At 37.9% G+C, this 26,585-nt stretch overlaps 2 protein-coding genes across 2 annotated transcripts; one reads left to right on the top strand and one right to left on the bottom strand.

The window, feature by feature from the left end:
- The first annotated feature begins 278 nt into the window (after positions 1–278).
- On the top strand, positions 279–13,127 carry slc26a6l (solute carrier family 26 member 6, like). Its single transcript, XM_062998138.1, has 20 exons — positions 279–290; positions 404–534; positions 639–778; positions 1,806–1,916; positions 2,970–3,145; positions 3,247–3,411; positions 3,509–3,661; positions 4,208–4,290; positions 4,761–4,908; positions 5,009–5,122; positions 5,811–5,888; positions 6,001–6,096; positions 7,234–7,340; positions 7,908–7,977; positions 8,639–8,731; positions 8,848–8,958; positions 9,619–10,020; positions 11,314–11,368; positions 11,529–11,671; positions 13,104–13,127. The coding sequence occupies exons 1-20, from the start codon at positions 279–281 to the stop codon at positions 13,125–13,127; spliced, it is 2,412 nt and encodes an 803-aa protein (XP_062854208.1).
- A 4,755-nt stretch (positions 13,128–17,882) lies between these two features.
- p4htmb (prolyl 4-hydroxylase, transmembrane b) lies at positions 17,883–25,933 on the bottom strand. Its single transcript, XM_062998137.1, has 9 exons — positions 25,604–25,933; positions 22,375–22,456; positions 22,075–22,265; positions 21,834–21,930; positions 20,658–20,820; positions 20,113–20,298; positions 19,274–19,364; positions 19,068–19,191; positions 17,883–18,369 (listed from the first exon to the last, which is right to left on the bottom strand). Exons 1-9 carry the CDS (start codon positions 25,931–25,933, stop codon positions 18,143–18,145), a joined length of 1,491 nt encoding a protein of 496 aa, XP_062854207.1. The 3' UTR covers positions 17,883–18,142.
- Positions 25,934–26,585: the final 652 nt, after the last annotated feature.

Genomic DNA, 26,585 nt, shown 5'->3' with positions numbered 1-26,585 from the left:
ACGCAACAGCCGGATAGAATCTGTAACCAGAAGAGTGTAGCTGACTTAGAGAAAACCAGTGGAAACATAAGAAAAAACAGCTTAATCAGCAAAATCACAGAGAACATGAGATGTATGTTAAAATTAGGTCAAGTTTATATTTCTAACTTGCAATTTGTAGGTGCAACTGTGGTCTCAATAATAATAAGTCAGAGTGTTCATTTTTATTGTTTATAATTTGGTATTTAATGTTTTTTTTCTTTTATTAATCATTAGCCAGAAGTACAGCCCCTATTACTATGTCATCTTATGTAAGTATCTGTGAGCATTCTGTGCAAACTCATTCATTATAGAAAAAGATTTGCTGTGTGTATATTTAAGCACACAACCAATCTAGTGTTATTTATGGTATAAATATATTGAGTGGAGGAACATGGTGGGTTACTGTGTGAATAGAGAAATCTTGGATGAAGAGAGACTGGAGCAGCTGTCTCAAAGATTAGACCCCTCGCAAAATCATATACCTTTCTCCCATCGCATCAAAAACTCGCTCAGGTGAGATGCTGTGTGTATAGTCATGTCTTAACAAATAGTATGTTTTCTTTAATTAAGTAAATATTCTTTATTTTCTGACCATTGTTATATTTATTCTGTGTCAGGTGTTCAATTCCTAGACTGAAACGTAGACTAGTAGAGTGTTTGCCTGTGCTGTACTGGTTACCTCGTTATTCTATTCGGGACTATGGCATGCCCGACCTTGTCTCTGGTATCAGTGTGGGTATCATGCACCTCCCGCAAGGTATAAAATTTTTCTGGATCTTGGATTATTGCATTTTACTATTATGCTTAAAATAAAAAAGGTAAAACATAGTAAAATAGCAAATCTACTACAATAAGCAGTAGCCTAGTGGTTAAGGTACTGGACTAGTAATCAGAAGGTCACTGGTTTGAGCCCCACCACTGCCAGGTTGCTGCTGTTGGGCCCCTGAGCAAGGCCCTTAACCCTCAATTGCTCAGAATGTATACTGTAACTGTAATGTAAGTCGCTTTGGATAAAGGCGTCTGCTAAATGGCGAAAATGTAAATAACTTTCCATTTATTAAGCTGTAAAATAAAATCAGTTTATTTGCCACAGCTTGTTACTTCTACATTAGAAACCTTCTGATTTATTGTGTAGCACTGAGCTGTGAATTGTAATATTATTCATCTGTAAAAGATTGTAGTGGTGCATTTGAACATGTTTCTTTTGGCCAAATCCCCGCATCCTTTGCTATTGTTAAATAATAACACACATAAAATGAAATCACTTAAAAATCTCTAACATTGACCCGGCCTATAACAAATCACCTCACAGCGAGAAGGTCCTGGATTCAATTCCCAGTAACCTACGGCATGAATGAAGTGTAAAACCTGATGTAAAAGTCCTAATAAACAAACAAATATAGTAGACTTTAAACCTAGTAAACTGACAAAATGTGTTATTTGGGTCAAAAGACATCATTCTCAGGTAAACGTTTACTTAGCAGTGTTGTTCATTTTTGTGTATCTTACTGTTAAATAGAAATCTTTGAATACACACTATATGCTTTATAAGATCACAGGAATGAGCTCCTCTGGAGAAGTTTATTACATAAACTAGAACCCATGAGCCATAAATGTTAAAGTACAAAAGCTGAAAAATAATTAATCCATGTTGATTAAACTTAGCAGTAATTATTTCTAATTAATTTATTATTGTATTTTCTATACCTGTGATGTATTTTTGAGTTTGTAGTTTTGATTAAGCGTTATGACTTATCCAGTCTTATGTCGTGTGTGTTTTGTAGGAATGGCCTATGCATTGTTGGCCTCTTTGCCGCCAGTGTTTGGATTGTACAGCTCTTTTTATCCTGTGCTTATTTATTTTTTCTTTGGGTCTTCCAGACACATTTCCATTGGTAAGAAAGCTTCAATCATGGCATCACTTTAATGTTTTATAAAGTCAGCTTCAATCAATGATTTACAAATTGATAGCAGGCAAATGAAACATACTTTAAAGAATACATTCCAACTCTAGGTGTACTCTTGCTTTTTTCTATATTTTTATTGTCTCACTAAATAGTTTTAAATGATCATTTATGTACTGAAAAAAGTACACCAACCTTACCTACATAAAATAGTAACTGTCACCTATATGTAGTAACTGGTTTGATCTTCTTGGCCCAGATACTGTAGCATGATCACATGATCACATTGACACATGATCTCTATCAGGACTTTTCTGGCCCAGATTAAAACTTTCATTATATTTATTTAAGCCAGTTAGAGGTGGACTTGCTCTGGTGCTTCAAATAGTTGTTTTGTTGCATAACCACTTGTGCTTAAGCTCGAGATTAACGTCTAATAAGAGGACATTGTTCTTAAGGATTTTCTGGCAGAGAGCAGAATTCATGGTTCAGTCAATTATAGCAAGTTGCCTTGGTCCAATAGCAGCTAAGCATCCCAACACAAATACACTACCAGCACCATGTTGTTCTTACTGTATGTTGTTCTTATTGTGGAACTAATTAATTAGTCCACAAAACATTAGCCCAAATAGCAGTGTGTTGTTTTTTTTTGCAAATGTGAAGTGAGATTATGCAGTATGTTCCTGTTGGTTATTATTATTATTATTTTCAATACTTTTTCAATAATGTTTTAATCAGCTAGTGTGCAGCTTGTTGAGTTGTTTTGGCCTTCTTCACATTACTTCTAAGGTTCAACTCAAGTTGTTTGAATGCAACATGGCATTAATTAAGGCTGATGTGTCTCGTCAAATTAAACCCAGTTATTAATTACATTTAGTTTGAAAGTATGAAAATGATGTGAGACAAATGTGCAAACATGTAAAGAATCAGGGACAAACACTTTTTTCATAGTGCTGCAAATGATTTGTTAGCTGTTTTATTTACTTTTATTAAGCGTGAATTGACTAATTAAAAGACTAATTAAACTCTATGTATGTTCGACAGGGACATTTACAATTCTCAGTATTATGGTGGGGAGTGTTACAGAAAGACTTGCCCCTGATGAAAACTTTCTCATCATTAATGGCACTAATGTGACAGAAGAAGTAGACATTACTGCTAGAGATCTTTACAGAGTACAAGTTGCTGCTGCCACTACTGTACTGGGAGGATTAATTCAGGTTGTTACACACAGCACTGTACACCAAAATCTAGTTTGAGGTAATGAGATGATATACTGCTATACAGATATGTAACATTTGTGTAAATGCATGTCTCCCAGGTGATTCTAGGTTTGGTGCAGTTTGGGTTTGTGGGTACATATCTCTCAGAGCCGTTAGTGAGAGCATATACTTCAGCAGCTGCTGCTCATGCAGTAGTAGCTCAATTAAAGTACTTTTTCAAAGTGTCTCCAACAAGATTCATTGGGTCGCTCTCTCTGGTGTATGTAAGTACTTCACTTCTTTTTGTTGGCCAAAGAAGAAATCATAAAACGTCATCCCTGTTTCTAAACATCTACCTAAACCTTTTATGTGTGTATGCAGACTCTGGTGGATGTTTGTAAGTTGCTGCCCAATACTCATCTGCCCACTCTGGTGGTTAGTGTTGTGTCCATCGTTATCCTCATCACTGCCAAAGAACTGAACAACCGATTCAGAAAGAAACTGCCAGTGCCCATACCAGTGGAACTTCTTGTTGTATGATTTATTACTTTTATTTACATTCTTGTGTTGCACATTTTCACTGTTACAGATTGATAAGATGAGCAATCCTAATTTTCATATTTGTATTGCCAAAATGGCTTATTTTTTATTTTTAATATTTGTATGCACAAGAATTGCCTATTATACACAAATGACCGATCTCAGACCATGGTTTTTGTTTTGCATGTAGGACATGGCCCATTTACCACAACAACTGTAATTAGTAATAATAATTAATAATAATAATAATAATAATAATAATAATAATAATAATAATAATAATAATAATAATAATAATAATTAGGGTACTTTATAACTTGACTGTGGGAGAAAGAACTCGACTGAACTCCTCCCCACTCTTAATTGACTGCCTATATACACTGATCAGCCATAACGTTAAAACCACCTCTTTGTTTCTACACTCAGCACAAAGAGTGAGCCACTCTGAACTCCAGACCAAGCCTTTTAAATGCAAATGCTTATTTTAAAATAGCAGCTTAAGCTGAAGTGTGTGTGTGGTTTTGTTTGTGTTTACACTAGATTGTGATGGGTACACTGATATCTTTCTACACTCATCAGAATGAAACCTATGACATTTCAGTAGTGGGAGAGATTCCCAGTGGGTAAGTTATTGATTCCAAAAAACATGTACACTTTTAATTTATGATGTGTTGTATAACTGTTAGACATTTTAATGATTAAACAGTTAATAGATAACCAAAAAAGAAGTCATGTTTGAATTAATGCTGTCATTTAAATTCATTTACAATCATATCCATTTAAATTCAACATACATGATGCTGAACAGGTTCTGCTCACTGTTTATGTTCATCCTAATGTTCTACATTACTGACACAATCACTATGTTACTTGGTTTTTCATTAATTAAGGTTTACAGACTTGTTGAGATGAAGGTCTGTGATGTGTTTTATATTTTGATGGAATGTTGAAAGTTTGTTGGTTATCAGTTAACTGTTGACTAATGACAGTTGGTTATTGGAGAAAATTGGCATAATTTGTGTCCCTGATAAACTTAAATGCCACATTTGATTTAGTTACCTGTATGATCATTATTATTTCTCTAACCATTTAGGCTCCAGTCCCCTACTTTGCCAAACACAAGCATTTTTTCTGAGGTGGTGGTGGACGCCTTTGCCTTGGCCGTTGTGGGCTATGCCATATCTGTCTCTTTAGGAAAAACATTTGCACTCAAGCATGGCTACAAAGTAAACAGCAATCAGGTACGATGGCAAACAACCACTGCAGATGAGCTTCATTAAAACTGAATTAAATAAAAGATGATTTAAACCTGTAATGATAACTGTATGTCTCTTGTTGTAGGAGTTGGTGGCTCTGGGGCTCAGTAATACAGTTGGAGGTTTTTTTCAGTGTTACTCGGTCTGTGCCTCCATGTCTCGCAGTCTCGTACAGGAAACCACTGGAGGCAAAACACAGGCAAGACCCCCACACACATCCACTCATATAATAACTTAGACTGTATGGACTATAAGACTTGTATGCATCATTCACATGGACAAGAATTTCAGCCTGTACACAGGAAAAAAAACAGAGAACTATTAGCCTTAAAAGTAAATTTTCATGGGAAGTCTGTTAAGTTAAGGTAAACAAAATGTAGCAATCATGTAATAAAGTAAAATTTTCACATTTATTTACAATTTTTTTGACCATGCCAGTAACACAATTACAAATTTTTTCTTCAGAAAAAAAATCCTCTTTTTAACAGGAATCCTCTTTTTTTACAGATTTAAAACCTTACTTACCAATAAACTACAACTACAAACATTCTAAAACCTCATGCAAAAATGGCTCGAGTTCTCTTACCTCCCCAAAATAGCCAGAAGGCAAACTGGCTAGTCATTCCTAGCTAAGATTAAGTAACTGTGTGATGCCTATCAATGGTAGGACTGGTATAATCAAATCAAATCAGCTAATGTTTTTTGTACTTCACATCTGTACAGGCATACATATTCCTTTATTGCACATGACAGTCACAGGCAATCACAATCACATACAGGCTACAGATGTGTTAGAGATAAGAGAGAATGACTGAGAGGTTATTTAAGACATCATTACACACATCCTATCTACATGTGCTTTATTGTGTTCTGTCGTGCTGCTGTAGATGACAGGTGTGGTGTCAGCTATGATAGTTCTGGTGACAGTGCTGAAGTTAGGCCCACTGTTTCAAGAGTTGCCCAAGGTATGTCTGAATAAATCTTCACAAGGGTGTAAAAATTCTTGTACTGCTTGTATTTGCATGTATTATTTGCACTTAAACATAAATTGCTGTGTGTGTGTGTGTGTGCATGAAGTCAGTGCTTGCTGCTATAGTCTTTGTGAATCTAAAAGGCATGTTCAAGCAGTATGCTGATGTTGTCAAACTGTGGCGAAGCAGCAAGATTGATCTGGTAGGAAGTCATGATGTTTATCTTAAAGTTGTTTATGTTCCATTATTATATCCATTATTATACTTTAGTGTTCACTAATTTTGTCATTTTGTTTGATGATAAATTTACATTCTCAAATGTATATTAAAACAGTACTTTATATATACTCTATTAATGATAACCCCTCATAAAACATATTAAAAGGATTATGTAACAGATTTTAGAGGCAATACTAAGATTTGTGCATAAATTAAGGATTTTTCATGAGTAGAATCATTAAACTGTAAACATATTTTTCATGTAAAATGTTGAAACTGAATTTCATTTTCATTAACCGCCTAATCCTGGTCAGGGTTGTGGCAGGTCTAGTTTCATCTGTAAACACTGGATGCAAGGCGGGATCCTTTGATATCCTCTGACATTGCCAATCATGTCTGTGTAGATGCCTGGCTGGCTGATAACACTGCTGACATTTACACTTAGATCTTAGAGTGGTGGGCTAGCATAATAGACCATTACACCAGTAATTATTTATTAGGAAATCAGGAACAAAGTGATCTTGCTTCTAAATCTTTTTGTGATTTTTAAAGGAAAATATTGTGGGTGTTTAATGGTTATAAACTGTAGAAGTATACTAATATTTAACTGTTATTTAATACATTTTCTGTAAATTATGCTCTTGAATATTACACACAATGCCTTTTGACTAGAATATTATGTTTATAATCATAAACATAAAGTTTAAATTAACGTTTTTTTATATAAGATGTTGCTACTGGTTGTGAAAATTTTACTCAATGAGTAGCAATCATGGAAGTTCTCAGTGACAAAATTATGAAACAAAACTTGATTTAAAAAACAGCAAGCCCCCTTAACCGTCCCTGTTGGGACAACCTGAAAGCTGAAGGAAAAATAGTTTTACACACACAATTATCAAAAAGCAATCAACTAAACCTCATCTCCTTCTCTTCAACCCAGTGCTATTCATTGTTATTTTTGCATTTATTAGAGCAGTATGCAAAAGTTATGTACAAACAAGAAAACTTTAGTTTCAGAAATGCTGAAAAGAGAGATTTTTAATGTATGTAATATTTTTCATGCACATGTAATGTAAAGTGTAGTTTGTTGTGATGCTGAAATATTTATTTGGTCTTGTAGCTGGTGTGGTTGGTCACATGGGTGTCCACAGTCCTTTTTAATATGGATATGGGTCTAGCTGCCTCTATTGGCTTTGCCCTGCTTACTGTTATCTTCAGAACACAGAAGTAAGTCACCAATCCCTCTTTAATCTTTACTTTTACTCTATTAATGTTCAGAGTTTTGTATTGTACAAACACGATTTCCAGAAAAGGTGGGACAGTTTGTAAAATACAACAAAACAAGAATCTTGGTTATTCTCTTAAATCTTTATTTAACTGACAAAAGTACGAAGAAAAGATTGACAGAAAAATGTTTTCACTGACCAACTTTATAGTGCTTTATAAAGAAAAACTAATTCAGAATTTGATGCCTACAGCACATTAAAATTACAATGAAAGGATAATAACACCTCAGCTATGGGATGTTTGAAAATGGTATAAGTTGAGTAGTTTATAGCATTTTCACTCATGTTTTACCCCACCCTGACTTATTTTCTGAGCATGTTGCATGTATTAAATGCAAAATACAATCAAGTTGGTCATTGAAAACATTAAAATTCATTTATTTGTACATTTGTCAGTTAAAGGTACAAGATAATTAACTTTTTTTTTTTTTTAATTTACAAGATTTCCCACAAATTTGTTTTGTATTAGTGGTTCACACATTTTAAATGTGCCTTCTTGTTTCAACAGACCAAGATATTCTGTCCTAGGCCATCTTCCTGGTACTGAACTCTATTTGGACATGGAGACACACAATCAGGTGAGGCACACCTCACATTCATTTAACTTTGTATTCTGGACATTCCAGTGGTCAAAAAAAGTCTTATAGGCTGCATACATTTATGAATGTATAGCAAAATAGGTCTGTAGTATCAAAGAGTGGCCTTAACTTCAATAGGTTTAAAACTGCTGCCTTAAATCAACTGGGATTCATATTTCCATTCCTCATGGTGCGGGAAATATTGAAGTTTGCAGGGGAATTATGTTGTCCCCTTCTTTGTGTCATGCAAACTATAAACTATTAGTGGTTTTTGCACTACAGGGATGGTAATGATAAGTCAGGGCCCTAAAGCAGAGGGAGGTTTTGTGAAGATTCTTGTTTTATTGACCTTAATATCATCCAAAACAACAATCCGAAATATAATGCTAAAATAGCCTGGAGTCAAACTGACCTCGAATGACGCAGATGCATACAAAGGACATGGAAAACAAATATTTATGTTAATTTTATATTTACCCAGTTGTCCTAGTTAAATTAGGAAAAAGCAATAAAATAATAAATTTTTTAAAAAGTCACTTATTTATTTAGAGACGTTAAACAATGAATTAAGTCAAAGTGACCAAAGTGATAAATTTTTTTCACTACTAGTTTTTAAAATGGTTTTTAATGTTGAATTCATAAATGAATTTATGTGTGACAGGTAAGGGAGGTGCCAGGCATCACCATATTTCGCTCCTCAGCCACCATATACTTTGCAAATGCTGAACTTTACCTGGAAGCACTTAAACAGAAGGTAAACACCCACTTTTTTTATTTTTATACTTCTTGCCATGTTTAATCTTTTATCTGTCAGCTCTGTGGTATTGTAGAAGTAGTTTACACTTTTGATGGGGGTTGACTGTATTGCAGAGTGGCTTGGACATCACTAAGATGATCACGTATAAGCGCAGACAGGAGGCCAAGCAGAGAAGAAGAGAGAGAAGAGCAGCAAGGAGGGCTAAGAGAGAAGCCAAACAACAGGTGAGTCAATCATACCGAATGGACGGTGGTAACTCAGTGGTTAACATACTGGTATAGTAATTGAAAGACCATAAAGTTGCCATTGTTAGATCCTTGACTCTCAGTTGTAAGCTATGCTATATGGCCAAAAGTATTTGGACACCTGACCATGGGCTTTTTGGACATCCCATTTAAAAAAAAAAAAAATTAAAATGAAATAGTGTGACCTCTATGTGATCCCAGCTATAACATCCACTTTTTTAAGAAGGCTTCTCACAAGACTTTAAAACATGTCTGTGGGAATATGTGCCCAAATAAAAGAGCATTTGTATGGCTGGGCACTAATGCTGGTCAAGAAAGCCTTAATTGACATTCCAGTTCATTCCAAAGCTGTTCAGTGGGGCTGAGGTCAGGGTTCTGTGCAGACCACTGGAGTTTCTTTACACCAAGTCTTCCAAGTCACCAAGTCAACGTTTCTAAAATGTTTTATGTTTTAATCTGAAGTGTACTCATACTTAATGACCAAGTAAAAATGCAAAAGAGGGTCAGTGTGCATGTCGTGGAGGGCACCAGAGTGCACAGGGAAATTAAGTATACATAAATTGGTGCAATTAATAAAAAGAGAAGAAAAAAAACCCCTACAACCCTGCTAATGTTTTTTTACTTTGTTTATGTATGCAGAAACAAGCTCTTAGAGTGGCGTCTCAGCGAGCCAAACACTGTGTGTTCTCAGTTGAAGAACAGGCAGGACAGTTGAGAGAAAGTATAAGAGACAAAGTTCAAGAAGAAGAATGGAGGGAACGAGAAAACGGTACAGTGTTTGTCATGCCCGAGACCCCACGCAACAGCTGGGTGTACCTAAAAGGCATAGATCCCGAAACCAGCACGCTGGGTTCCATGTCCGATCTGCAGGACGGGGACATCACAACACTGGAATCCAGTAGTGAGGACACACTAAGCAGAGATCTGGAAAGAGTTTCATTAGGCTCACTGGGAAAATGGACCTGGGATATTCACTCCATCATCTTAGATCTTTCTCCAAATAATTTCATTGACACTGTGGCCATCAAAACACTGAAAAATGTGAGTGACATTTTAATTCTGAATAAAAAAAACTACTACACATCAACATATTTAAACTACAGTTACTATCAACAACTATAGTAGAAAAAAAAGAAATCATTTTTATCAACCGGCGGGTCCGGTTCTAATGGGAAACATTGGGCACAAGGCAAGAATACCCTGAAGAGGGGCGTCAGTTTATTGTAGGCCCCAAACAGACCTCCAATCACGTCTGTTTGACACCTGAGCGGCGGATAGCCAATCCTGGTTCCAATCTCAGCAGAAGTGAGCCAGCATAATAGACTACTGTGCCACCTGAGCACTACAAAAAAATCATTTATTTTTACTAATCGCTTCTTTCTGGCCAGTGTTGATTTGGGTTCAGTGTCAAACACTAGGCACAAGACAGAAAAACAACCCAGACAGGATGCCAATCCATTGAAGTGCACCACACACTAACCCATTTACTCAATCACTTAAACCCATGAGCAGTTTAGATTAGTCAGTCCACCATTTGCATGTTTATGAGGGTAAGAGAAAACCAGAGTACCCAGAGGAAACCCATAAAGACACATGAACATGCAAAACTCGCAGTTAATCAAACTGTCTGTGTTTAAACATGCCTGATCTAAACATCTAAATCAGGGGTGTCCAACCTTATCCACAAAGTACAGATACCGTTTTTTAACAGTTGGTCTTAGCCTTCAAACAACTGATCAGTTTTATCAGGTAAAGCTTCACCTGATTTGTATAAAAACCTGCAACCACCCCTGATCTGAACCTCCAAATTGAATCCTACTATATGTATATCCTATTATAAAAATAGTTTTTTATATTTATGTTTTATTTTTATATACACATACCATTATACTTAAAACACTTATTGATAAGTAATCATAATTAAAATATAATGAGAATAATAATAATAAAAAAGAATTTAATTATTCTTTGATGGCATAGTGGCGCAACATGTAGTATTGGTGCCGCAAAGCTCCGGGTTCCCTAGTCCTTTTCTTCCACCCTCATGCCAGTGACTGTCCTAACTTGCCCTCTGGTGTGAATTAGTACTGTGAGTGTGTGCTTGCCTATAATTGGCCATTTTATTCCCAGTATTTTAGAGGTAGGCTTTAGATGCACCATGACGTTGATCAGTAATAAGTGATTAATATGAATAGACAGCTGACTGACCTAATTCTTTGTTCTTGATTAGCATGTCTTAGCAGTATCTAATCAAATGTTGGCCAGTCAACTGGCACTATACTGACTGACTAAAATGACAGTGGTCAGCGGTTTATTTCTTTTGTCTGTCGACAGATATTCCATGATTTTGGAGAGATTGATGTTTACATCTACATGACCGGCTGTCAGCGTAAGTAAAATGATACAAGTAAACTTAAGCAATGTCAGAAATACAGTACCTGCTATAAACTCCATACTGCCATTATTTTATCTGATTTTCTTGCTTTCCTGACCTGATGCTTTATACACTTGCATTAAGTTAACATCTGTTCTGTTTTGCTTTAATCTAGCTTCAGTGGTGGAGCAGCTGGAACAAGGTGGCTTTTTTGCTGATATCTCCAAAGAACGTCTCTTCCCTACAGTGCATGATGCAGTACTCTACTGCCTTAAACACCACGGTGCTGCAACTCTGCCGAGCTGCGAAAAATCTGTGGTGAGTTTTGCAGACACACACATCCACACGTGGGTTAAGGTCTGTAAAAGCCACAGCAATTCATTGTTTAGAAGACAAAACCAGCACTTTCATTTAAAATATTATAAGCAAACTTTAACATTTTTTTACATTGATGTCAACATTTGCAGATCTGCACATCTAGTATAAAGTACAGTTTTAACAGAAAACACTGGACACAGGCAGGAATAACCTCAATAGGGTGTCCCAGCGGTTGTAGCCTAGCGGTTAAGGTACTGGACTAGTAATCCAAAGGTCACTGGTTCAAGCCCCACCCCTGCCAGGTTGCCACTGTTGGGCCCTTGAGCAAGGCCCTTAACCCTCAATTGTTTATGTAATATACTGTGACAGTAATGTAAGTCGCTCTGGCTAAAAGCGTCTGCTAAATGCCGAAAATGTAAATGTAAATTTGTTGCAGGGTTTCTGCCCTTTAATTGACAAAGCCAATCTGACATCATTCTCATATTTATCCAGGCTTGGGACTAGCAACTAAGGGTGCACCGATATGTTTTCCCCCCTAGTGGCTTGGTTTACATAATGCCATGCCACTTAACTAGGGTATAATGTTGGAGCTGTCAAGAAAAATACTTTTATCATTATTTGGCACAACGAGTAATTTAGTTGCCATTAAACAGGAGTTCAGTACCATCTTTTATTTTCATCATTCACTTTGTCCTGTTTAGTATCATGGTGAAAAAACCCAGGACAGGGTGCCAATCCATTGCAGAGCTTAACTTTAATTCACATACTGCACAAACTGTGTGATGTTAGCTGTTAGGAGACAAGGTCTTCAAAAGTACAAAAAAATTACAATAAAATATTTATATCATTCTTAAGAATCAATTATAAAAGCCCAATGTGAGAATCCTGGTGAGAATAAAAACATAAAGACCCACAGCTACTAGCTGAGTGTGAAACTAAAATATTTACATACAAAAATTAATAGAAACTAAGAAAACCACAATAAAAAAAACTAAAACTGGTAACTTCTATTTAAAAATTGTATATGACTAGAAAGAAAAAAAGAAGTATTTATAGACTTATTTTATCAAGTAAATATATACTTAATGACATTGGATACGATTTCTGATCTAACATTTCAGATGATTTCTGATCTAGTAGTCGAATAAAGGAATGTTATGTTCCTGCTGTGACACACCTGAGGCAAGTAATGATGAATTAGAATCAAGTGTATAGAAGCAACCAGATCTATACTGCGGTCTCCTACAGCATCAGAGTTTAAGCTAAAATGTAATGGAATTATTTTTCTAAACTTTCTCTAAAGTGTAACGTTTGGCTGTCAGAAGCTGTGTTATTAAATATGTTTCATGTTTTATTATAGAAATTATTTCTTTTGTATTGCGAATATATTTATGTATTGTGTTTTAATTTATTTTTTAATTTATCATTACAGGATATGAGCGGCACCAGACTATGAAAAGTGAAATAAATCCTCCAGTCTGTTCCTGCCTTCTTCTTCACTCTTCCTCTCACACAGAGAGAGAAAACAGAAAAACTGTGATCAGTGTGAACAGTATGAATGTAAGGAAGGTGAAGTAGTACAAAATAACCTATATGTCTGCATTAGAGAATACTTGAATCATGGATTGCATAATCAGGGCTGGTCCCTGGGTTTTGAGAAATACACATTTGTTATATTTGCTGTTAAATTTAAATTATTGCATGTCTATTAAAATGATGTAATATTTTAAATGACAGAGAACATATGAATATTTATGACCACAGATAGGAAACTTTTATTTTCTGGAAACTTTTATTTGTGACTTAAAACACTTCAACAATGTACTAATTACAATCAATAAAATTATAAATAAAATAAAGCTGTCTTGTTTGGGTGCAGGTGAACAATGCAATAAAAACCAAATAAATAGTAATAAATATAATGTAATATACAGCTTGTGTTTAAACAGGCTTTCTTCTTCTGTAATAGAACTGGTTTATGAGAAACATGAGTGGCGTTCCACCACATCCACACATTATGTAACAAGTACAAATTCATTCATTCTCATGAGCAATAAATAAAACTGGAGCTGATGCTGAGCACAAATCTTCACCTCTTAAATGTAAGAATTTAAATACATAATTCTTTTCTTCAATAAAAACTCAAGTGAACATTCCTTCACGCTCCTTAGGAGGTATTGCAGTGCATAAATATGTAAACAAAGGTAATTAAATATGGCTGCATTCCCATAAATAAATAATGACGCATTCAATGTTTAACAAAACGTGACCGCAAGCGAGAGAAACATGTTCATAACTTTCAGTGCATAAATCCCTGAATTCATTCAGTAAAATCATGCAAATCAGTGCTTGTGTAAGTGTTTTTGGGGGGAATGTGGATAAGGGCCTGTGTGTTGAGTGAAAATGTCTACAAGGTGTATGGCTGTATTATTTGTATGTGTATGCATGTCCATTTACTGTGGTGGGACAATATTTTATTTATGGACAGTAAGCTAGAAGTACAAACAGTCTTATGTGTCAGTTCCTCTTAATTTACAGTCAAGTGCAGGCCTGAGTGAGTGTTAATTCCCTCAGTTTCTTTCACAGCATCATCTTAGATCTACTATTTTGCTAATATTGCTCTCATGCCACTGAAACCTCTTCAAGAATTAGTTAAGTAGCTTTATTAATAGATGGTTTAATAACCATTATTTACAGCACCTTGCCATACACTTAGAAGGTGCCTAAAATGTGCAATTTGTATGGAAGCTGTTTAAGTTTTTTTTGCAACTTTACTCTTTTTAAATGATTCACTGTATCCTCATACACTTTACAGCCTGCTTTAAACGGTAGAGCCATGCTTAGCTTCATTTTGCTACAGTCCAGAACAGACCAAACAGACCAAAGGGGAACTGTCATGGCCCAAATATACATAAACCATAAAACATAAAATTTTAAAAGTGTGTAGTTTCACTTTTATTTTATCTAATACGTTCACAATCAAAATGTAAACAAATGCAAATCTAAGCATCATGTTATGTTAACTAATTTTGTCAAAAATTTTGTTTTAATGTGGCATTTTAGCGCAACATCTGATACTAGTTACTGGATTAGTTTGTCTCTAAAACTAGCTGAACTATGCAGAAACTGCTGACTTGCTACTAGGTTAAGTTTTTAACCTAAAACAAAGTCTTTAAAAATATTAGCCTAGTGTTTACTTGTAATAAAGCTCAGTTTCACCTCTTCACTCCTCAATCAGAAGACTGCTGCAGGACAGTGTTCAGTAATTGAGAAGATCTTCAGTTAGACAGATAGCTCAGCCTTAAACAATGAAACAAGTCAGTATGTGATCTTTGCTATACCTGAATGCATGTGTGTGTTTGCAGGTTGTGCTTAGTGTTTGCATGCAAATGTGCATGCAGGTGTGTTTGGCCTTAGGCTCTGATTGCCATTCATGGCATCCATTAAAAAACCAAATTGGGCTGGGGCACATGGGAAGTGCAGTGGTCCGAGGCACTAGCCCACCACTGTTGAGATCTCGACTGTCAGCTGTGATATCGACCTGGCCAGAAACATTTGTACAGTGTATCACAAAAGTGAGTACACCCCTCACATTTCTGCAGATATTTAAGTATATCTTTTCATGGGACAACACTGACAAAATGAAACTCTGACACAATGAAAAGTAGTCTGTGTGCAGCTTATATAACAGTGTAAATTTATTCTTCCCTCAAAATAACTCAATATACAGCCATTAATGTCTAAACCACCGGCAACAAAAGTGAGTACACCCCTAAGTGAAAGTTCCTGAAGGGTCAATATTTTGTGTGGCCACCATTATTTCCCAGAACTGCCTTAACTCTCCTGGGCATGGAGTTTACCAGAGCTTCACAGGTTGCCACTGGAATGCTTTTCCACTCCTCCATGACGACATCACGGAGCTGGCGGATATTCGAGACTTTGCGCTCCTCCACCTTCCACTTGAGGATGCCCCAAAGATGTTCTATTGGGTTTAGGTCTGGAGACATGCTTGGCCAGTCCATCACCTTTACCCTCAGCCTCTTCAATAAAGCAGTGGTCGTCTTAGAGGTGTGTTTGGGGTCATTATCATGCTGGAACACTGCCCTGCGACCCAGTTTCCGGAGGGAGGGGATCATGCTCTGCTTCAGTATTTCACAGTACATATTGGAGTTCATGTGTCCCTCAATGAAATGTAACTCCCCAACACCTGCTGCACTCATGCAGCCCCAGACCATGGCATTCCCACCACCATGCTTGATTGTAGGCATGACACACTTATCTTTGTACTCCTCACCTGATTGCCGCCACACATGCTTGAGACCATCTGAACCAAACAAATTAATCTTGGTCTCATCAGACCATAGGACATGGTTCCAGTAATCCATGTCCTTTGTTGACATGTCTTCAGCAAACTGTTTGCGGGCTTTCTTGTGTAGAGACTTCAGAAGAGGCTTCCTTCTGGGGTGACAGCCATGCAGACCAATTTGATGTAGTGTGCGGCGTATGGTCTGAGCACTGACAGGCTGACCCCCCACCTTTTCAATCTCTGCAGCAATGCTGACAGCACTCCTGCGCCTATATTTCAAAGACAGCAGTTGGATGTGACGCTAAGCACGTGCACTCAGCTTCTTTGGACGACCAACGCGAGGTCTGTTCTGAGTGGACCCTGCTCTTTTAAAACGCTGGATGATCTTGGCCACTGTGCTGCAGCTCAGTTTCAGGGTGTTGGCAATCTTCTTGTAGCCTTGGCCATCTTCATGTAGCGCAACAATTCGTCTTTTAAGATCCTCAGAGAGTTCTTTGCCATGAGGTGCCATGTTGGAACTTTCAGTGACCAGTATGAGAGAGTGTGAGAGCTGTACTACTAAATTGAACACACCTGCTCCCTATGCACACCTGAGACCTAGTAACACTAACAAATCACATGACATTTTGGAGGGAAAATGACAAGCAGTGCTCAATTTGGACATTTAGGGGTGTAGTCTCTTAGGGGTGTACTCACTTTTGTTGCCGGTGGTTTAGACATTAATGGCTGTATATTGAGTTATTTTAAGGGAAGAATAAATTTACACTGTTATATAAGCTGCACACAGACTACTTTTCATTGTGTCAAAGTGTCATTTTGTCAGTGTTGTCCCATGAAAAGATATACTTAAATATCTGCAGAAATGTGAGGGGTGTACTCACTTTTGTGATACACTGTATGTGTGATGTATTTTGCTGTATATACTGTAGAATAATACAATATAATAATAGAGAAACTCAATTGTTGCTGGGGTTTTGATAGTGGAATTTATTTTCCCAAGTCGCTGGGAAATTGTCAAACCAAATATTAAATAGTACAACAACAAGACTAATGGTGTTGTATTAATTTGTCATGTTTTGGTAGAGTATGATGTGGATTGATCATACTGTTAGTAAAATGTTGGTAGATGTTGGTAACACTTCCTATGACAACAAACCAGTCACAGTCTTAAACTAGTACTTAAACTTGGCAGTTTTGTATGAGCTGTGATCTGGTTTCCCTTACAAATTCATTCAGACTGCTTGGATGCATAATAAAAATTTTTTAAAGCTTAAAGCTTTAAACTTTGGTAAAGTTTTTACACATGCCCCTGTGTGTACGATCTGTCTACACCCCATTCATATTAAAATCAATGGCAACAGTGCGTGACTAAGACATGCCGAAAATGTCTTGTTGAACTCAGCCTTGTGTTTGTGTCGTGTCTGCATGCATATTTGCATGCAAGTAATAGCACAGTGTATTTTTTGCACGTGTGTGCAAGCAAAGTGGAAGCAGCTGCCTCAGTAGTCACATCATATAATGCAATTTGTCTCATTGGGTAGCATTTTAACATGAACCTTAAAAAGCACCGCAATGTTCTCAAACATCAGGGCTATTCAGCAGGTTCTTTTCAAGGTTTACATGCTGCCAGTCAGACTGCAGCTGCAGCAATAAAATAAAAGATTGTAAGCAATTGAAATAATCTCAAAAGTGCAACAAGAAAATACAGAAATTATCTATGTGTCCCAAAAAACACCCACTTTTTAGTACACTAGTATATGATTTGAGACACAGTCACAGTAGCTGTGCAGGAATGACACAACTGCATAGACAATCAAACAACTCTGATGATTCTGACTGCTTATGGCTGCAGTGGGCATATTACAAAAATACTTTAATGTATTTATTTGTTTCACTGTCACATAAACCTTTGTTTAATTCAATTATTTTAACCAAGAAATCATTTTGATTTGATTTTCTACCAACACTATATTCTGGTCTGGGCGACTGCTTTCCACTTTGGACAACTTTTATCACCAGAGTGTGTAAATGCTGGGTACCGGCTACCAGTAGTTGCACTGTGACTGGAATGCATAAAGTGGATTTGAATGTCATAATGTGTTTACAAATGTATGTGGATGCTAGAAGAATCTTGTTGGATGTGTGTGTGTTTGTGTGTGTTTAGTTTACAGGTCTTGGTGTGTATCTGTTGTCTGCTCCTGAGCCTCCTGATGCCAATGCTGCTGTGCCTGCTGCTGCTGTGCCTGCTGATGTTGAGAGATGAGCTGCTGGTAGCGAGCCTGTCGTTGGTAGTCTGGGTCCACATTGATCCAGTTGTTTGCGATCCATTTTACTCCTCGAGTGATCACACAGCTTCCATGGAGTGAGTACTCATCCTGTTCACCCACCCAGCCTACAGAGAGTGACACAACTCATCACAGTTAACAGGCATTAGCATTTGAGAAGCATACACTGTACAGTACATTTAAATAGAATACAATGTAGAGCAAGACACACATTCGATATAACTATTCTATATGTAAATTAGCAGTAAGGCATAGCTGTGTGCCGCTAAAGAAAACTCCCTGAGCACTTGATTCTGTGCACCTATCTGGTATGTACGTACATTGCATTAATTAATTATTTTATAAACTAAGCTACACCTGCCATACAGATAATCTTTGTGGTACTGACTTTAGCTTACTGCTAAATGACAAGAGTATTGTGATACTTAGGTTGTGGAAAGGAAACCTGTTACTGTAGTTCACTCAATCACAGTACCAAATTATCAAAGAACGGTTTGATATTTGGCGCTCGTGTGGCACAGCGATCTATGATGTTAGCCCACATTTCGGCCAGCCGGGCATCTACACAGGCATTATTGGTTATATCTGATGGAGGGATAGCCAAAGCCTGGGGATGGATTGGCAGCTTGTCCAGGGTGTGTGCCTAATGATTTCATATGAAACCAGACCCACTGCGACCCTGGCCAGGATGAAGCGGATCTCATGATTTTTCACTGCAGTGTTTTGTTTGAACCATAATCTGACCCTGCTAGTTAATGTGTTAATAAAACCTGAACTGAACATGTGACACTGGCTGCTTTATTACCTTTTCCATCAGAGAGATAGTTGTACCAGAACACAGCTTTTCCTTTAGTGGGCTTGATTCTAAGGTTGCCTTTATCACAGTGCTTCCTAGTGTCCAACAGATCAACATCACCCTGTATAAGAGACTAAAAACACACATCCAGTTCATGCTGTCAGACCAGTGCACTGCTATAACTGTTAACACACATAAAAGTCAGTAACACTCACCACTTCTTCATATGTTCTGTTATCTGCTACAGGAAATGTGGTTTCCCCTCCTCCATCAACAGTGTTCAGGTAGAACAGCACAGTAATGTACCTGTGATTACAACATAAACCTTTAGTATGTTCATAAGTTCAAGGAAGAAAGAAAAAATATTAATCTTTCATTTAATACTCCAATTACGTCTGTTCAGTGTCCAATGTTTGTTACTTAATTTTACTCTGAATCTACAAAGCTAATAAAATTTTTGTTTACAACTGCTCACAGACTTGTCTAAAATTGCAATGATTACTTCAACAGCAGATTTTAAATACTGCCAATACTGCTGATACTCACTGTTAATACTCATACTAATCTTCATTTTTTGAATATCTGCTTAAATTAACAACTGGTCATGTCTGGGAAGTCTATATGGAAATTCACTGCATTGCTGATACAAAAGCAAGTTTTTGAGGCAGTTGCACAGGACTGCAGAGAGACTAGCACAATCCTCTGTATTTGGTGAGGCTCTCTGTAAGAATCAGTGTCAGATGAAGTGGGTGCTAGCCTGCAGCCCTTTTTGTGCAGCACCGGTAATGTGCACCAGACAGCTATGCCAGAGTGCACAGTAGAATCGAGTTAGACATTTCAAGAAAGGGGGAAAAACATGTATAGCTACATTTGCCTTCTAGCCCTAGTACAAAACAAATAGGAAAACAAGTGACCAAGATCTTTTTTGTACTAAATATGAGCTAAGAATAAGGTCGATACATTTCTTAAGACAAGCGGATATTTTACTGCTACCCCGTTACATGAGTATCAAAAGATTTTGAACCAGAAACCTTTATAATTACCACTGGCTTACCTGCAGGAGGTCTGGAAAGGTGAGGATGAGTTGGCGGCAAGACTGGTGTGTGTGCAGGTTGTCTCAGGGTAAACTGGCCCACTGTCATGGTGAGCATGATAATGACCGCCTTCATCATAACGCACCACCTGCAGAGGTTCACTCAGCTCCACCAGAGAGGGTGGAAGTCTTGTTAAATGTGTAACCCTGCACAAAAAAGGAGTTTCAAATAAAAAAAAAAGACATAATACATCAAACCGCTTTCTAATCATTGCACAAAGCAGAAATTTGTGAACTTGTATCTTGTATCGTTCAATTTGCAAACGTGGTCTATCAATAAAATATGGTTTACTGTTTGTTTAATCAGAAGGGCAATTAGCTTTTCAAAAGGGTGACATGAGTGCTTCTATATTAAATCATGTTGTCAAGTTCACTTTGTGTAATATCATGTTTCGTCGATCTAAGGTCATTTAATGTAACAAACACGCAGTAACTGGGTATGGGAAAGGAAATAATTTTTAGACCACTATATGTATGCATCTGTGAAATAGACAGACGGATCGTACCTGTTGCGAATATCTCGAAGGACCTGGTGTGCTCCGGAACCCTGATAAAGCCACGTGTGCCTGCTGTTTCTCACCAACTGGGTCCTGTTCACCCCCCGCTGGAGCAAAAACCGATGGAATGCATCAGTGCTTAGCTGCCCAAACTCCTCTAGGCTCAATAGACCTGTGAAAGAAATGCATAAACACAACAAAGAAAATCAGTTACAAACATTTAGTTTAATACAGAAATCCATTAGAAATTACATGAACATGAAAAACAAGGCTAAGGTAGGAAAAGCTACCAGCATTTAACCAGCATGTACCCAGAATGTCTAACTCAGCAAACACTGGACTACATACTGTAGAGATGGGCATTTTTTCAGTATTGGACATGCATATGTTACACATGCTGGTTACATTCTGCATGTAATAGTATGGGGCGCATTCACATGAGTAGCAGCAAAACCGTGGGCCTCGGCGCAAACCGCCGCTTTGCTCAGCGTTTGGCTGAGCACTACAATACAAATATCAGACGCATCCACATACTGTGTTTAGCTGGATTTTCCTCACTGTTTCACTTTTAAACTTATGTTATAGATTAGTGTGCTGAGAAATTGTGAGAATCAGCTTTTCGAGAGAGTCTAAAACGCTTATCGTTAAAAATGCTTAATGTGGTTTAATGTATTAAACAAACAACATATGAACACTAAACCTCTCTTAATTATTACTGGTCATAAGTTTTCTCCACGAATTGAATTCCAAGATCATTGTTTTAATACAATAAATCATGTTAAGTTTTGTTCATGTTAAGCATTGTTTGTACTGCCTGAATCGCCTTTACTACGTCATATAAAACAGTTCGTCTTATTGGAGGGGCTTTGAAAAGGTCAGCTGCAAACTGGGTCAAAGTTCAATCAGGTGAACTTTGAGTGCCGTGGCAAGCACAGAAATTGCAAGCCCAACGCGGCTAAATGAAGCAATGCCACAGCCGGCGCGAAAGCGGTTTTGCCACCTCTCATGTGAATGTGCCCTAACAGTACAACACAATCTACTATGTCACTTTCATGTTAGTGTTATTGCAGTTCTAAGAATAGTCCACCACCCAAATACTATATGATCGGTAGGGGTCCGATGGGGGTGTGTTTTTTTTATTTGAATAATGTGTATTTTCATTAATTGATTAACAAAAATCTTTACCATTGCCATCCTTGTCTGCATCAAGACCAGTATAGATCTCCCTAAGGTTTTCCAGAGTCAGCCAGATTCCATCCCTCACTCTGGAATGTGTCAGAATCTGCAGGATGGTGAGGGGAAAAACCACACAGATAACATACCACAGATTACCAGTGTCTTAACGCTCATCATGCCAAAGATAAACACATATTTACAGAAACGCTTACATGCAGACATCACAGGGCTGACACTGACACACACAAACCTCATGAGGCTGCAGCTGGCCATCCTGGTTGAGGTCAAGCAAATGGAAGATCTCCTCTGCGCTGAGGTTAAGCTGCTGGCTGAGCTCTTCTTGTCCTTCAGGCACCATGACCTGACTCTCCACCAACCCCCTCAGATGAGCTAAATGCACCACCACGTCACACTCCTTCTCAGAGAGAAAATTAGGAATTTCTGCATATCCCAGAACAAAAAGACATCCCCGCATTAAAACATAGCATGTGCTAGTTTCTAACACAATGTACATGGGAAAGGAACAAACATGAACAGCATAGAAAATTACCAAAGAGCAGAGGCTTCAGACTAAGGGTCTTCATCTCGTGTACTTTTCCTGGCACTAGAGACACTTTTTGCACATGGCCAACCTAAAAAAGACCAGTTTCTTCATTAACACTCTTTTGTACAGAGGAAACCTTCTATTGTCACTCTTTTAAATTGCCTTGACATGAGCTGTCATAAGCTGTATATTAAAACAAGTATCCACATAAAGATAAAGATGGGTTGCCAGTTTCTTAAATAAACCTACCCAGTACCTACACTTATTTGCCAATCAATCAACAGCTGAAATTGAAAGCTTATGTATACTTGAAGCAGGCATGAATGTCATACATTGCAGTCTTCAATTTTACTGATTTCTGCAACTGTTCTCTGGTGACACGTGATACTAATTATTTGTTAGTGATTTTGATTGACTTCTCTGCGGTCATTTAATAGGGCTGGTTTGACAGTAGCCATTGTACTGAACAACAAGCATTTTAATGAGAAAATACGTACAGCTGTGTACAGCAATTTCAAATCATGTTCAATCAACTTTAGACCCTTAAATCATCTATAAAAACAAAGACAAGGACTACAAACTAAACTAGTCTTACTACACTATGTAAATAAAGGCTGCCAAACAAGCAAAAAAAAAACTAAAACAATGGCAACTTTAAGCTTAACTGAGGGTTATTATTGATCTTGTGGATAAAGAACAAGCCCTACAATAGTTTCTGGACAGCTATTACAAGAAATGTGTTATTTGGCTAAATTAAATACAGAAATGTTCTTATTTTGCTGCCAATGAAATTATTGCATTGAATAAAAAAAATATATATATATATATATTTTTTCATCCATTTTATGTTGGTTGCAGTCTTGATATTTTGTGTTCTGCGTATGTAATTAAAACTTTATTTTCTTGTCTGTATCTTGACATCCTATTAACATCTAACTAAGTATATCTGTCAAGCTTTTAAGCATCTTTCGTTATGTTAATCAGGCATGTCAGAAAGAATTTGGTGCACGATAACAGGTTAATCCACTCAACCTCCAGCCAGACAATGTTTACTTTCTATAGTACAAGATGTTTTACAATGTGTATACTTGAGCCTTTTAAATGTTCCCCTCCTTCTCTTTTTTATTGCACCCTGGTGTTAGACATCCTCTGTACGTTCATCTGTGTTGTTGAAATATTTATGGTTGGTGAGCAATTCTTAGCCCTGGCAGTGACAGGTCTTTAAAAGGCTCAGCAACACCGCTGCACCTGACACATAATCTTCTGATGGTCTTTCCAAACTGGAGCTGCTCAATTGTACATAAGAACAGATGGGCTGCAACCAGTGTTATACCTGTACGGTATTTACTTACTGCGATAAATGTTTAAGCAGGAAACTCCTGTGCACATGGAGAACATACTAGACTCCAAACAGTAATCAGAAGCAGGAATTTAATCCGATTTGTTGCAAGCACCAGAAATGCCTGTGGCACTCTAATGGCATCAAAAATATCAATATTTGACTTAAACGGTGGTCTCTAATTAAGTATGGTCAGGGTAAACAATAACTGACTAACATGATCAATAATTAGTAATGACATGCTCACATACAGGTGGCCAGTGCTGGATGTGAACAAATATTTTAAAAGCTGTTTAAATTCCCTTTACATGTCATGACAGATCTGATTTTTTCTATATAGCACCACTGTGTTGCTAGAATTTCGTTAGAAAGACTCATTTGATTTTTATCACCCATTTTATCCTGGTCAGGGATGCAGCAGGTCCGAAACACAGGGTACAAGGCAGAAATACCCCAGACAGGGAACCAGTCCATCACTGGGCATCAGCCAATCCCTCAGACATAGCCAATGTCTGTGCAGATGCCTGGCTGTTTGGTTCGAATCTCAGAAATGGTGTACTGTCATAATAGACAGCTGCACCACCGAGCAACTTGCAGTCCTGTGCAATGAGGAAACACTATGCTTAAAGTAGAAATACACACAGGACAGGGTGCCAATCTATCTTAGAGTCAAGTCAAGAGAGGTTTATTGTCATTTCAGCTATATACAAGTACATATTGAAACGAAACAACGTTCCTCCAGGTCCAAGGTGCAACACAGAACAAAAAGTGCAAGACAGTACAGTACAGTGCAGGTAGACAACATTACAATACTACGAGAATGCTTAAAATAAATAAAGGAAGACGACTAGAGACAAGTGCAAAAACACAGGCACTTGCTCACACACCTACAGTCAATTAGGAGTAGCTAATCCACCTCCTGCAGAGTGGCACGGTGGCTAAATGGGTAGCCCTGTCGCCTCACAGTAAGAAGGTCCTGGGTTCAATCCCCAGGTGGGGTGGTCCGGGTCCTTTCTGTGTGGAGTTTGCATGTTCTCCCTGTGTCTGCGTGGGTTTCCTCTGAGTGCTCCGGTTTCCTCCCACAGTCCAAAGACATGCAAGTGAGGTGAATTGGCGATATAAAATTGTCCAATACTGTGTTTGATATAACCTTGTGAACTGATGAATCTTGTGTAACCAGTAACTACCGTTCCTGTCATGAATGTAACCAAAGTGTAAAACATGACGTTAAAATCCTAATAAACAAATAATCCACCTCCTGCATGTTTTTAGGAGAAAACCAAAATACCTTTAAATACTTTTAAATTAACACCTTACAGGCAGTGACTGCATGTCCCCAGACCCTGCACAAGCTGTGCCATCATGATGTCCTACTGTTTATCAGCTCCTTCATATTAAGACATTGTTACACAATAATGTCCTGCTGTCCAGTCCTTCCTATGCTGCCATAATTGGGAAGATACATGTTATTATTTATTTCTTTACTAGCATTTTAACGTCATGTGTTACACACTTTGGTTACATTCATGACAGAACAGGTAGTTACTGGTTACAAGTTCAATGTTAAACAGTTATGGACAATTTTGTATCTCCAATTCACCTCACTTGCATGTGTTTGGACTGTGGGAGGAAACCGGAGCTCCCGGAGGAAACCCACACAGACACTGGAAGAACATGCAAACTCCACACAGAAAGAACACGGATTGTTCCACCTGGGGATCGGACCCAGGACCTACTTGCAGTGAGGTGACAGTGCTACCCACCGAGCCACCATGCCGCCCCATGCATGTAATAAAAGAACCAGCAAAGATTAGATATTGTAGAAATACTGTAATATTATGCTCATAATGCAACTTTCGTCAGGTAATATATGAAGATATATGAGGAGACACTGACCCGAATCCCCTCGATGCGTGGCAGATGAATATCACGGGTGAAGTTGGGGTCAGTGGGAGGCTGACCTGCAGATTCACGAACACTGTTTCCACTGCTGATCTCTCTGATCGAGCTGTCCACATCAGACGAATTGTTGTAATGCACATACAGTAAGAGTGCGAGCACATTTAGGATGTAGACGTGGAAGAAAACCATGACCACTACAAAGTAGGAGCGTGAACACACACTGCTCTTCTGCAGAGGGATCCGTTCCCGGGAGGACAGTGGCGGACCTAATGCTGACGGTGCACCGCCGAGCTTTAAACTCCCCTCTTCGTCCATGTCCATCATTCTGACTGTTTAAAGGTGAAAAACAGCCTCACTTAAACGGATTCTTAACCGGGTGTGTGTCTATTCACTCCCACAGTAAAAGTCTTTATATTGAACGCTGTAATGTATTACATTGACGCATAACCAAACATACGCCACATCGCTATCTAACCCACTGACTAGCTAGTACAAGAGGAAAAATATAAACAGTTAGCTAGTCGCATTGTGTAAACGACCCGCAGATATGCCGTACATTTTCCAAATAGCTATAATTTCAAACTACCTTTAAAAAAACATAAACCTAGCTTCACGGTCACAAGAAGATGTCAATATTTACATTCATTTCAGTAACACCGGTGCTGCGCAGCTCTATCCTGAATCCACCCCGCTGTCCGGCATGATACTGTTACTGAATTCCGTGCCAATTTCAAACATCCTTTCGACTGTCCGGCTGCTGTTTCTGACTCACAATGACCTTTACAACTGACCCCCTATTGAGAACCTGAGCCTGAAGATAAGACGCCATTGCTCTGACAGATGCGGCATACCGACTGTACGCAGAACACTGAACGGCAGGTAATGGGAGTGAAACAGCGCCCCCTGCTGACAGAGTCCTGAAGCGACGAGCATCACATACTAGGGATGTAACGATACACTCTACCCACGATGCAAA

This window comes from Trichomycterus rosablanca, chromosome 6 (assembly GCF_030014385.1).
Source record: "Trichomycterus rosablanca isolate fTriRos1 chromosome 6, fTriRos1.hap1, whole genome shotgun sequence".
NCBI classification, from domain to species: domain Eukaryota; kingdom Metazoa; phylum Chordata; class Actinopteri; order Siluriformes; family Trichomycteridae; genus Trichomycterus; species Trichomycterus rosablanca.
Note: the sequence above shows the minus strand (reverse complement) of the source record. Positions and strands in the feature narration are given on the sequence as shown.